The sequence below is a fragment of the Equus caballus genome, chromosome 7 (assembly GCF_041296265.1).
Source record: "Equus caballus isolate H_3958 breed thoroughbred chromosome 7, TB-T2T, whole genome shotgun sequence".
NCBI classification, from domain to species: Eukaryota; Metazoa; Chordata; class Mammalia; order Perissodactyla; family Equidae; genus Equus; species Equus caballus.
In genome coordinates this window covers 84598228-84612220 of record NC_091690.1, presented here as the reverse complement: position 1 = coordinate 84612220, position 13993 = coordinate 84598228, and the positions used below count along the sequence as shown (strand labels likewise).

The following is a 13993-nucleotide window of genomic DNA, read 5'->3' as shown; positions in this document are numbered from 1 at the left end:
TTTCCCTTTCAGGCGAGGCCTTGTAGGCATTATAGCAAAGTTCTCTACTTTGCCTGCTTGATAATGATGTGCTATTGATATCCTCTTTCAGTTCTCTTATTTGAAGAAATTGGGGCAGATCCTTTGTCAGTAAGTTGTGTATGATATATCTTTCAGAAGGAGATTCTTCCTATGGATTGGGTTCCATGGTTGGTTATTAAAGCTTTTATTTCAACTTAAGTAGACATTCGCTTATACATTAACTGTACTGAATTGTCCTGTCGTGTTGGCTAGTTATCCTTTGGCATCACTGCATCCATTATTTGGGCTTTTAGGGTTGTCAGGCCCCTTTGATGATGAAGACAAATTTTTCATCTCCAAGTACTTTGATGTTAATAAGAAAATATTTTTGTCTTTTTGTTTTCAGTTATTTATAGCACAAAATTATATAGATTTTTCAAGTACATTGAAAACAGAGATGTGGCCAAATCAGTTTTGAAGGAGCGGGGTCTTAAGAAGATTAGATTGGGAATAGAAGGTAAGACATTTTCATTATTTTCTTTTGAAAAAACAAGGCTAAAAATTTGGATCCCATTTAGAATATAGTTGACTACTATATTCTAAGGATGTAATATGATTACACTTGTGTTAGAGTGGTGATTCTGTGTAGAATATGATGAGATGGGAATTTTAAAGACTTTCTAATAGTCCAAGAGGAATCAAGGCCAAGGGAATAAAGATGGAGACCTTTCTGATCTAGTGCTGCTCTTCACATGGGAATTGACTGGAAGTGTGAAATGAAGAGACATTTTGCAGAAGGTCTTTAGAAGGTTTTTACCCCTGCTTGCCCCATGACTATCTCACCTCAACCACATACACACATACTCCACACGTGGCTAAATATACTAGCTAGCAATGATGCCTACATACATCCCCTTATGCAGTAATCATTAATTGAGTCCCTACTATGTGAGGCCTATTTTTTCTGAATCTAACTATGGCCCGTGGGCCAAATCCAGCCTATTGCTTATTTTTTATAAATAAAGTTTTATCGGAATACTAACATGCTGATTCATATACGTATATGTATTGTCTGCAGCTGATTTCACTTTGCAATGGCATAGTTGAGTAGTTGTGATAGAAACCACATGGCCCACAAGCCTGAAATATTTTCTCTCTGGCCTTTTACAGAAAATGTTTGCCAATCTGTGGTCTAAACTAGCAATTCTTGCTGGTAGGAAGGAGGGAAGGGACTTGTAATGGTTTCTAAGGAGATTGTGTTTAAGGAGATTATGTCTGGATAAATTGCCTTACTGGTAAATGACTGAAATTTTTCCAAAACTAGGATTGTCCTTACTGGTTGTTACTTTTCAATGACTATGATCCAGAGAAGGAAGGTATATTAATCAAGGAATGCTGCTTTGGAATTGCCAATCTGAATGAACTGCTTGGTTGTTGGGAGTAGTAACATTAAAATGATATAGGGGCTTAACATATTGGCTTTTCTGACCTAGGTGCAGAAGTACCACCTAGACCCAGTGAAGCTGGAGAGCTCTATAGCTCTTTATCATTCAACAAGAAAAGGAAAGAAAAAACCCAGAGCGATATGAAGCTGAGACTTAGGTTTAAGGAAAGTAGGCAGCTAATGTGGCAGTAAATTGCAAGCCTAGAAGCCAGGTAGTCCTCTGAAGAGAAGGGTTCAGCGATGTTAAGGATACCTAGCCAGAGCCCAAGATGCACTAGATTACATACCATTTTCTTTGGGACCCATCCCCTCCATGCTCTTACTTAAAGAATGCTGGGGTTGGTGTATTGAGTAGCTGAGTGGATAGTGGAAGGTTTTGTGAATTACGTAAGTAGGAATCAGTTTCTGGCTGTTGAACTGATGATTAAGGGGGTGGAATATTGGTTTCCCTCCTTAGTTTTCTTTGTTCAGGAGCTACAGCAGAAAAGCATTCTTAAGGCTAAATTGAGTGAGAAGTGTGGGGGACTGTGTGTGTGCACATGAGTGCATGTGTATCCTCAGTTTTTAAAATCTTTCTCTCCTCCAGGTTATCCTACCTACAAAGAAAAAGTAAAGAAAAGGCCTGGGGGCCGCCCAGAAGTGATTTATAACTATGTCCAAAGACCCTTTATTCGAATGTCCTGGGAGAAGGAAGAAGGAAAGAGTCGGCATGTAGACTTTCAGTGTGTAAAGAGTAAATCTATCACCAACCTTGCAGCAGCTGCCGCAGACATTCCCCAGGACCAGCTGGTAGTCATGCACCCAACTCCGCAAGTAGATGAGCTGGATATTCTCCCTATCCATCCCCCTTCTGGCAACAATGACCTCGATCCTGATGCACAGAATCCAATGCTGTGATGCTGATGTTCCTTGAAACCATAGCATGCTACTCTTCACAGTGACGTTGCACTCTCCTCATTCTGCACTGCAAAGCCACTCTCTTCATTGTGAGATGCACATAACAATGTTTAGGATATTGCAGTGTAGGCTTTTTTAAAGACCAAAGGTAGCTGAATGGTTTTTTAAATGAGTACAACTCTAGCATCCTGAGGTTCCAGTTATATAAATGTATTTGTTTACCAGTAGGTTTGTGAAATTGGTTCTTTGTATGGGGGACAGTCCTTTTTCACATATCTAGATCTTTTCAGAAGTGGTGGAAATTGGCAGCTGGGGTACTTTCAGTCGGGATTGATATTTGTCACGCCCCAGATAAAATGCAGAATATTATATAGTTGCACTTTATAAATGGTGGTTAAATGGAACTGTTCAAGCCATTTTTATAGTTGTGTGATGCACAAAATAACTTAAATTAAGTGCTTCTATCAAAGTATTCCTTCAGTAAAATGTGTATAGTTTGCTGCCCATGATGAGCAAAAAATGAGTATTTATCATTGGGTTTATTTGAACGATTAGAATGAGATTCAAAACCCCTATTTTATCTGTTATCTCCAGCGCCACTGTCACCCTTTTAGAGTGAGTCACCTGCAGGGAGTGTGAGCATCGGAGGGGTTTATTATCCAGTCTGCCTTACCCTTAATCTGTTCACAGATATTTATTTACTAATGATTTTTTTCTTAAGAGTTATGGGATAGGAAAATGAAGTGTTTGCTCTTCATTTACTAAATGATTGTAAACTCGAGTTTTTCATCAAAATAAAATTCCATTGTTTTAATGTTTCTGATCAACTTTATAACCACCTTGACCAGATTTTTAGTTTCATAATTAGCAGATTTCCTGTCTTGTTAGTGTCAATATAACTAGAAACCAAATAGTAGCTCAAGGAACTCCAATTCAGTATATGTGTGTTGAGGCACTAGGTTTCCTACTAATTATAAAATATACTATAAATCCAAAACAATGTTAGAGCTGAAAAGAGAACATTTTCTAGTCCAGTCTGCTACGAAAAGTGAAATTCCTTTACTCGGTCATATAGTAAGCTTAAGTTTCCGAGCCAATTTCTAGCATTAGTTCAGTGCTTTCTTCATTATACTGTGTTGCTCTGCTTAGCAAACTATTCATGCAAATGCTCTTTTTTAAAAATATTCTGTGGCCCAATTCAAAAAGGAATCAGAAGTATTTAGATGCTTTGGGTCTGGGGTCACTTAATGTTTGACGCCATACAACTGTGAGTAGTAGTACAGAGGAGTTGTAGAAGAGAAGCCAGTTTTTTACATCTAATCTTGAATTTGTAATTTCATAGGATTTGAAATGTGTTTAAGCAGTAGCATCTTTGTTCTCACATAAATTAAAACTGCAACAATTTAGAGAGTAACTGTCTTAACAGTACAGCTAAGCTGGTAACAAGGGGAAATTCTGTAAGTCCCAGAACCGTTAGGAAGACCAGAAAGGCACTGTAAATGTCACTGGCATGGCTCATCCCTAAACACCCACTGTGGGAGATTGATGATCCAGCTCTGCAGCATGTAGGATGTTTTCCTAATTATTTGAAATGTGAACAGTATATATAGAACAAGGGAAACATTTATTAAAAATATTTTAACTGTCTAATACATTATACTTTAACCCATATTTATAGTAAAGGATTCTTACAAGGAAGAATAAACGGCTTTATGATACAATTAGTATAAGAAATATCCACATGGGGGACTTCTTTGTAGTGTAAAAACACCATACATCTGAAATGACCATTTGCATATAAAAGCTACCAATGATGCTTCTGTGCACAATGATTAAAAAATTCAACACAAACAGAATCCAAAATATACAATTAATGCAAGCTATCCACAGCTAGCCCAATAATCAATGATGAGGAAACACTGGAGCAGGCTTAGTTCCACTTTGTCTGAAGTTACACATAGTAAGATTGACTTGTATCAATGGCTCTGAGATGGCTTTTATGAAGACAGTACATAAAAGCTGTTCTCTCCTTATCCAGTAAGCTTCACAGACTGTAAAACTCCACCAGTAATGCACTTTGATACTGTAGCTGTTGCTAAAGCAACATGTAGTGTTTACAGCGGCCATGGCAAGTCGCTAAAGTCAACAGGGCCACCCAGCCCAGCATCTGCTTCCAAGAGGCTCATTATGACAGCCATTGCTGCTTCATCATTACTGGGACTACTTGAGCCTTGATCGTTGTCTATCATGTCTATGCCTATGTGAGGGTTCTCACCTATGGAAGAGATAAAGACTGGTCAGTGATAATACCAAAGCATGTTTAACTGTAGTAAGCAATTCCTAAGCACACTTTTAATAAGAACGTTATACTTAACAGTAGGGTGAGAAGAGCAAGAGAGGCTGCTTTTTGGGCTGCATTGCCATTTTTTTTTTAACTTTGGCGTTTTCAGAGGGAAGAACCAACTTTTTAGAAACAAAGTGCTTAAAATTCAATAAAGATTAAAAGCATTTGAATTGACCTCATTTTAATATTCTCATATAACCAGTTACAAGGAGGAAGTTACAGAAGGAAAGACAAATAGGAAGGTAAAAATAGGAAAAAAAGATCTAGAAAGACAAGTAGAGAAAAAGATGAGTGGGATGGGAGAAGCAAACTCTTCATCACTTAATGACTTTTAATACCCTCTGAAATGCTTATTGATCACCCTTTTAGGCTTTATCTCTGAACCTTCATCACCTCTCCCTCTGAAGAGATTATGTCCCACATGGTGGGAGAAAGCCTGTGTCTAGGCTGCTGTAGTCTCTTCTTGAGTTCAGGGACAAACTCGGACCCCCCACCCCGACCTCGCCCCGAACTCAACCATTAAACTCAACAGTGAAGTGGACAAATTTTAAACCTTTATTTTATTATCAAATTTATCTAAAACCAGCTTATTTTGTACATTCAGTTCTTAAAACTGACTTTATGCCAGATGTTTTGCACACTTACTGCAATGGCAATGAATAATAATGCCACTTACCAAGAATAGAAGAACTATCAGAATATGGATAGCCTGGGTTCTCCTGAGCCTGCCCTGGTGGTAAGCCACTGGAAGGAATGTCTGGAGTCCCTCCATTTAAAATCTACAAACAAAAGCGAAGTTTTCACATCACCAACGGTTTCAATCAGCATATGCAATGTCACCAAGAAAATAAAGCATATTGAAGAGGAAGGTGGGGGAAAAAAGCTTCAAATGGCTCCAGTTTCTTCTTGCGTGATTACAAACAAGAAACTGTTAGGAATGGTCACAGGAAGGGAAAAAAAACCTCTCCCCAAAACTGTTCTTTTCTCTGCATTTGATTCAGCCCACACAGGCAATTTAAAGGCTGAATAAAACCCCTAGAGCATTCAGTTGCCTTGGTTTGTGCTGCTCACATGTTTCTTTAAGGCCAAGGACTAAACTTCAGTGAGCCCACCTGGGCAGGTCCACTGTAAGGGAGTAAACCTCCTGAGAGCAACCGATGTTGCTGTAGAATAAGGAGTCGTTAAACTGCGAAGAGACACAGCTGACGAGTCACAAGTGAACAACAAATCACTAGAAGTAAATCTCTCATCGCCAGTTATACTACAGGTGCTGACTTCAGGAACCAGTGGGCTAAGTTCCTAAGGTAGGCCACCGAGAAGTATAATTACCACTCCTCAGTAGCAGAACTCGAGTTCTGTCTCTCCCCGCAGCTTCCTTCCCCTGGCTCGGTCTCATTTAGAAAAGCATCTCTGAGGAGCATCTGGATGTAGGTGAGGAACAGTTTGGTAGCTGCTTGGATTTCAGGAGACGCAGTGATTTCAGGCCTTGCCAGTAGATGGCATTATGACTTCATCTCCACAGTTCAACTTTTTGGTCTAGGGACCCCTTTACACTCTTTAAAGATTGAGTACTCCAAAGAACTTTTGTTTATGAGGGCTCTATTTATCAATATTTACTATATTTGAAGTTCAAAATAAATTTAAAATATAATAAACTTATTACATGTTAACATGAATAGCATTTTAATGAAAAATAACCATTTTCCAAAACAACAACAAAAAATTAGTGCAAAGTGTCACTGTTTTACATTTTTTGCAAATCGAATGTCTGGTTTAATAGAATTTAACCACATTCTCATATTTCCTTCTCCATTCATTCTGTTTAGATATGCTGTTTGGTTGAAGTATATGAAGGAAATCTGGCCTCCCATAGATATGTAGTTGGAAAAGGGTGGTGTATTTTAATAGCCTTTTCAAATAATTGTGGTACTTTTCTTTGATATTACATCAAAACTCAACAAGTGGAAGTTTCTTAAAAATCAGTTGCAGTGTGGAATCTGAAATCATAGCAATGAAATTTTTCTGCTCTATCATGTTAAAATTCTTTGGTATATCTTGGCACTTGGGATGGATCGTATACCTTTGCTTGACTTTGAAGTATCTTAAATTGGTCATTTAGTTACTGAGTTATGCAGGTCTTCCAAATGTTGACACATTTCATTGTACAACATCAAAACATCATCATTGTTAATATTACCTACATCGTCGGAAATATCTTTGAAGTTTTGGGAAGCTGTTAAGTGCAAAGTAGCAGTTACAAGTTTTCCAAAAATTCTACTTTTTGCTTGAAAGCTAAAATTTAATCATAGGCAACAAATATTGTCAGTTGTTTTCCTTGAAGTAACAGGTTCACTTCATTGATTTTCAAGAAAATGTGTGCTAAATACCCAAGTCAGAATAACCATAGTTTGCAACTGTAAAACTGGTGTCCTATGAAAAAAGCAGTTAAGGGTTCAGCTTATAACTTAAACTATTGCACAAGTGCTTTTCCTTGAGGAAACCATCATACTTCAGTATGCAGCACAAGTGCTTTATGCATACACTGAGTATTAAGATTTATTCAAGGATTTTATAAAAGTAATTATTTTTATTGCTTCATTATGGACATTTTTAAATGAAACTGGCTTTAACATTTTTCATTATTTTTTTACTGTGAGTATATGGCAGTGAAGAATATAATGACTACTAGCACAGTCTGGTGCCACTGCCCTATTTTTTTTGTTTGTTTTTCCCTGAGGAATATTCGCCCTGAGCTGACATCTGTTGCTACTCTTCCTCTTTCTTTTGCTTGAGAAAGATTATCCCTGAGCTAACATCTGTGCCAGTCTTCCTCTATTTTGTATTTGGGTCACCACCATAGCATGGCTTGATGAGTGGTGTAGGTCTGTGCCTGGGATCCAAACCCTCGAACCTGGGCCACTGAAGCAGAGTGCATGAAACTTCAGCCACTTGGCCACAGGGCCGGCCCCACCACTGCCCTGATTTTTGCAAAAGCACCAGCAGTTTTACCCAAAATTGTTTTTGCACAATCAGTTCATGTATCAACACTGTGATAAAAATAATGATTTAGCATTATTATGAAAATAGTTTTGACCTTGCAGACCCCTAAAAGGATCTTGGGGCACCCCTCAAAGACTACAGATGACATCTAAGGAACTGCTGCTTTATCTGAATCTGCCTTAGTGCCTCTGGATGTCCAGACTCACTTAGTCTCCCCTTTTTAGCTTGATTCTGACTGAAACAACTGGCAAGCTAAATGGCTCATATTTTTGGACCTGCCAAATTTGAAGGTGACTGGAAGGGTTAGAAGCATGGGGCTACCTTTACTCCTGTGACTTTGGTACACCATTTAATGCTGCTGTCATTTTTAACTCCATCTTGTTTAGGTCTTATAAGTCCTGCTGCTGAGGACTCATAAGAGAATACGTTCAGAATTTCTTCTCCCAGACCCATTTTTATAAGCCCAAAGAAAAGGAAACATTTTTAATAAATGCCTCAAAAATACTTGGGGCTTTATGATGCAGAGTACACTTTTAGATCTCTAGCAGTTGGTATGAAAAGAATCAGAAGTCAAGAGACCTAAATTTAGTTTGGGGCCATACTTATTAACAAATGCTGAGCTAATCATTTAACATCTGGGACCTGGATTTTGTCACCTATAAATTTGTGAGGATAAGATGAGAGAATGTATATGAAAGCTCCCTGAGTAATGTTTAAGCACCATACTGGAGTGATAACCTTTCAAAACAGTACAGTCATGTGCCACATAACAAAGTTTCGATCAGTGACAGACTGCATATATGATGGCGGTCCCATAAGATTAGTACCTCAGAGCCTCGGTGTGTAGTAGGCTATGCCATCCAAGTTTGGGTAAGTACACTCTATGATGTTTGCACAACGATGAAATCACCTAATGATGCATTTCTCAAAACGTGTCCCTGTCGCTAAGCAACATGTGACTGTGATGGGATTTTTGGTAATACCAGGAAGCCATGTGCCTGAAAGTTAATTGAGAAGCAGAGAAGGGGAGGCCACCCTAAGGAGATGGTGGATCCAATATGGAGGAAAGACCTAGGGGTATAACAGGAGAACAGAGCTAAGAGCACAGCCTGCAAGCCAGGGTGGCATGGGGGTGTGACTAGCCCCAAATTCATCCATCAGTGCTATTTTCTGAGTCACTATCAAAGGCCAGACACTTTCACATATATTGTCTCATAATAGATCTTCATGTGCAAAGATGCTAGCTGTCCCAATCTATATTAGCCCCATTATAAAGAAAACTAGGGCTTAAAAATTGTACAGGATCACATAGCACATGGCAAAACCAGGCTTAAACCCCAGGTCTATCTTACTTTGACCATGCTCTTACCCATTAATTTATTGACTTTAAAATCTTTTTAGGGAGAGTGGGGGCAAAACCTTTTTTCAAATAGAGCCTTTTACAGAAGATTCATATATAAAATAGAAGTAAAGCTGCCTGGTAGAAGCAGGAGTCCTGACCTTACCTTCCTCACCATCTGCCCCCACCCCATTCCACCTGGAGCACTGCAGCTCCTGGTTCACCTGAGCCTCTCAGGAGCCCAGTTTCGAAAACCCATCTCCTGCTTTTGATAGTTTGTGCCCTAGGAGTCCCATCTATGTAAATTACTAATATTCCTTCCCTCTGTATATTTTGGGAGATAGGGGAAGGAAGACTTTATGTCCAAAGATGCTGGCCTTTGGGTCATCCTAAGCTGTATTAACATCAGGCACTATAAACAGATTTATGACTTAAAATTAACATGGGCCTAGACTTGTAAATTCTTTGTCAAAGATGAAAACAGATGAGTGGTTTCTAAGCCTATCTATAGCGTAGTCTTCTAGCCAGCTCTTCATGAGGGCTGACAACTGAAACTAGTTGTACCCAATGCTGCCACACCACAATAAACCCAAGCGGCAGATTCCCAAGTATTCTGCAGCTGCAAAAGCATGGCTTGCCTTCCAATGCACTGCTGGTGATATTATTGTTTCCAGTGCCTACGCTCAACACTAATATTTTCTCCCTCAAAAACTCCTGGCAGAGAAGTAGATAGTTTCCTCTGTGAGGTACTCACTAATCCTTCCCTCCTGATAGCTCCTGAGTTGTTCCCTCACCGCAAGAGAGTGATAGCTCCCCATTCCTTAGAATCATCTCTTTCTGCCTTCCCCCACACTCTTGGATTAAATCCTCTAAGGATGCCAGCAAGCCTCCCTAGCTCAACTGGTGTGCTTTGTACCTCGCCTCACACAGATGCATTTACTTCCAGGAGGGAAAAGGGTCCAACTTGTTTCAGCAACCGCAATTCTAATTATATACCGCCACCCCCAACATTTCAGAACTCGGGCAAGAAGCTCGCTAGATTAAGAGGGGCCTTAGCCTGAGAGTCATCAGCCTTACCTTCTTGCCTCCTGGAGAAGAGGCATCAGGGGGAGGTGTACTTGTGATGTTCAATGGACTGGAGCCACAGCTGGAAGGCGATGACCCTCTTATCCTGTCAGAGAAAAGAGGAGTTAGGTACATTGCCTTTCCTTTTTTTCAGTAGAGTGCATGTGTTTTGTTGAGGGGTGAGGGTGAGAAGGATGATGATGACCTAGAATAGGGATTGGCAAACTTTCTGTAAAGGGTCATAGTAACTATTTTAGGCTCTGTAGGCCATGTGGTCTCTGTCATACCTACTCAACCTTGCTATTGTAGCTTGAAAGCAGCCATAGACAATATGTAAATGAATGGGTGTAGCAATGTTCCAATAAAACTTTATTTACAAAAATCAGGTGATAAGCTGGATTTATCCCATAGGCACCTGATCTAGGATGCAGACCCTGGAGTCAGGCCATCTCAATGACAAAGCCCTTGGATTAGGGTTTGGATTTTGGGTTAGTGAATTTCAAGTAAGTTTTATTTCTTCACAGAATCCAGATCTCAGAGTTGGAGGGAACTTTAGAAGTCAACCTCCATCTTTGATACCAGGAACTAGAATCTATAACAAATGATTTATCTTCTTTCCTACAAATACTGTTTAGCTAGTAAATACTCTTAGGAAATGGAGGGTGCTGTGGTGGCTCAGCTACACCTAGAAAGTAGCCTTGCAGTAGCAGTAGTCATCGTCTTCTAAGGCAACAGATGATGAAAAATGGGTTCAGGCCCTTCTCAGCTGGTGAATTTCTCGGCATAATTTACAGAGGGAAAGACTTAGAACTATAAATCCACATAAATTCCTGTCAGGTGAAAGGACCTCAGGAAAGGAAGCCATGGCGTGGCACTGAAGCTAGAGGTTTAGGGAAAGTGTGGTGGCAGCTGTGTGACCACCAGGCTTTTAGCTCCTAGATGGATGAATGCAATTTGTGGGTCACCCAAGACCCCTCCACTGCCAAGCAGTCTTTTGGCTCTTGGCCTGCACTGCCTAGTCCTGTAGATTTGTAAGTGAACAAGCTTTCTCTCTCCCCTGGATCATGTGCTCCTCAAAGGCAGGATACAGCTAGAGACCATGCCGTCAGCATACACAGATGGCTACTAACTGCTTACTGAAAAATTGCTGAATGTCTGCTACCTTTCCCTACTTATGTCTATGAAACTACCATTTTCCTAGGTTCCTCACTTTGGAATTGCGTTTTCATCATCACTTATTTGATCAATATCTAGTCCTTAAATTGTTATTATTGATTTCTCTTTGGGACAGTATCATCACTGTAGAATGGGCCTCATTCCTGGGTTATTAAGTATGCTCACCTTCCTCTCTTCCTATTCCAGTCCAACTTCCACAATGCTTATTAACATACCACTTTGGACACCTGTTCAGCATCCTACAATGAATGGGGTATTACAATTTTCTTCCAGACTAAACTGCTTAGCATGACTCCTTAGGATTCTTAGCAATCTTCCATCACTCTGTGGCTCCTTCCTATCAGGAGGCTGCCCACTTAGGTGGCTGGCTTCTTGACGCTGAATATGCCACTTACATGCCCACTCCAGCATGTGCCTGTCTTTTCTAGAAGGAACACCCACCTTCATCACAAACCTCAGCTAAGATCAAGTTCAAACCCTTCCTCCTTTGCTTGCTTCAGCCCAGGCACTTTCCCTTTTTTGTATTATCCTAAAGAAAACAGGCTTCTTAAAGACTAGAAGATCCTTGAGGTCAAGGACTTTGTATTGTTCTTGGAGGGTCTCAAGCAAAGCATAGAGTGTGTAGTGGCTGATAAGCATCTGATTAGCACACACTACCTTCACATCTCCTTCCTAAAGGAGACTCAAGCAGCCACATCCATCATTCCTGTAGGGTTGGAACAGAGCTGTGCTCCCACTGGGATAAGAGCCCCTCTATGGCCAACTGGAACACTAGGCCAGCCTCCAATTCTGAGAGAATCAATCCAGTGCCAGCAGGGAATAGCAGTAATTTTTTCCTTTTCCTATGATTATGTTCCATCAAGTTTGCATTCCTGAAGAACTGATTACCACTCTCTCCATTCCCCAAATTCAAATGGACTTATAATAACTTCTTCCCTCTCAATGACTGCTCTTAAAGACTTCAATTGACAATTTTCAAACACTCACTGTAAGTCAGTTTCTCTTCTGGGAGGTTTTCTGAGTTCTCTCACAATCTTAAAGCAATCCCTGGGAGATAGCTATTGCCTCTCTTTTATGCTTAAGTCAACAGAGACCAAGAAGTTAAGTGAATCTCCTAAGCACAGCCAAGCAGACATGTGGACTCAAACCCATGTAAACTGCTTCCACTTCTTTTCTTTCATATGGAAAAAAAATTCCACTCAAGAAAGCTCCTATTAGTTAGCCGATTTGTTTGGTCTCCCCTAGGCAGCTTTTTGATTGAAAGAGGCTAATGTTTTGTTATGGCCCAGATCACTCTGGCAGTTCACAGCTCCACTCCCGCAGTCCTGTAATGTTAGTGTTCATCCATCCTCACTGGGAAGCTCCTTGAGTGAGAGACAAAGTAATAAGAAAGTTGAGCCTCCCAAAGAGTTGCCTTTAGCTTGGGGCTGTTTGGGTTTAGCTTCTTTATTTAAAGCAGGATTTCTCAGTCTTGGCACTATTGACATTTTGGACTGGAAAGTTCCTTATTGGGGGCAGGGAGGCTGTCCTATGTACTGTAGGATGTTTAGCAAGCAGCATCCCTGGTCTCTATCCACTGGATGTTTAGCAGCAACCTCCCACACAGCTGTCACAACCAAAAATGTCTCCAGACATTACAAAACATCCTGAGTTAAGAACTACTGGTTTAAGGGAGCAACTGGACGATGTTACTTGCCTGTGGATTTCCATGACTTCCTCAGCAATCATTCGACCTATTTTTCCTGCCCCAGCCCTGGTTCCCCCTGGAATCCCTGGAACAGTGGGGTGAGTCCTCTTTGGGCCACCTACAACAAAGGAATTGAAGAGTGGGAGAAGGGAAAGCCGGGAAACAACGCTACTGTGTGTTAAAACCAGTTCATCTCATGATCCACTTGAAGTTCAACCTTAGGATTGTGCCTTGAGGGGTATTAGAGCCACAGTTTGTCAGGAAAAGGCATTCCAGCAGGAGAAGGCTCAAGTTCCCTTCCAGGATCAGAGGCTGAAGTGTTGACATGAAGCATCTAATTCCCCTCATGCACTCAACCTACGTTTAGTGAATACCACTGTGCTGTGAGCCAGGGTCACAGAGATACGTCAGCATCCCTGCCCTCAAGGAGCTCACAGTCTAAGGAGGAGACAGACAAGATGGACAATGGCTGGAGCAAAGTGTGATAAGTTTGACAAGTATGCATGAGGCCATCCTGGGCCAGGTACAGCTTCCTGCAAGAGTTTAAATCTGATCTGAGTCTTGAGAGAGGAGTATAAATTAGCTTGGCAGTGAGGTAAGGAGGAGAAAGCATTCCAGGCACAGCAACCAGTATATGCAAGAGCAGTGAAGCAAAGCAAGACTTGGGAGACTACTCCAACAACCCAGTATGGATGATGATGAAGGAGTGGTAGGTGAAACTGGAGGCAGGTACCAATCAGATCATCAGGGGCCCTGGATGCCATACTGACAGATTTGGACAGCATCCACAAGGGGATGAGGAGTACCAAAGGACTTTACACAGAAAAGGCACTGACCTAGATTTGGGTTAAGAAAGTCCACTGCATAGAAAATGAACTATGGTGGAGGGGGAGAGGGACACGAGGGTTAAGAAGTTACCTGCAATAATCCAGGCTACAGATGAGGAGGGTGAAGTGGCAACAGTGGTGATGGAGAGGGATGAGAGAGCGAAGGGACAGGATTTCATGTTTACATAGAATGGGAGACAGGCAGGAGTCAAGG

At 40.8% G+C, this 13993-nt stretch overlaps 2 protein-coding genes across 62 annotated transcripts in view; one reads left to right on the top strand and one right to left on the bottom strand.

Annotated features, from left to right (window-relative positions):
* BTBD10 (BTB domain containing 10) overlaps positions 1-3155 on the top strand; it is a 71055-nt gene extending 67900 nt beyond the window's left edge. For all 11 annotated transcript variants that reach the window (XM_005612187.4, XM_014741700.3, XM_070273399.1 and 8 more), the window contains 2 exons: positions 407-517; positions 2031-3155. In XM_005612187.4, coding sequence (XP_005612244.1) covers positions 407-517; positions 2031-2341 — 422 coding nt within the window. In that variant the 3' untranslated portion in view covers positions 2342-3155. The remainder of the gene's footprint in view (positions 1-406; positions 518-2030) is intronic.
* A 791-nt stretch (positions 3156-3946) lies between these two features.
* The window catches only part of ARNTL (aryl hydrocarbon receptor nuclear translocator like), a 103518-nt gene continuing 93471 nt past the window's right edge, over positions 3947-13993 (bottom strand). For all 51 annotated transcript variants that reach the window (XR_011440273.1, XR_011440274.1, XR_011440276.1 and 48 more), the window contains 4 exons: positions 12962-13070; positions 10102-10195; positions 5362-5464; positions 3947-4616 (listed from right to left, as the gene is read on the bottom strand). Coding sequence is in view for 47 of the 51 variants with exons in the window: in XM_070272033.1 (XP_070128134.1) it covers positions 4456-4616; positions 5362-5464; positions 10102-10195; positions 12962-13070 (467 nt within the window). In the remaining 4 variants the exon portion in view is untranslated. The remainder of the gene's footprint in view (positions 4617-5361; positions 5465-10101; positions 10196-12961; positions 13071-13993) is intronic.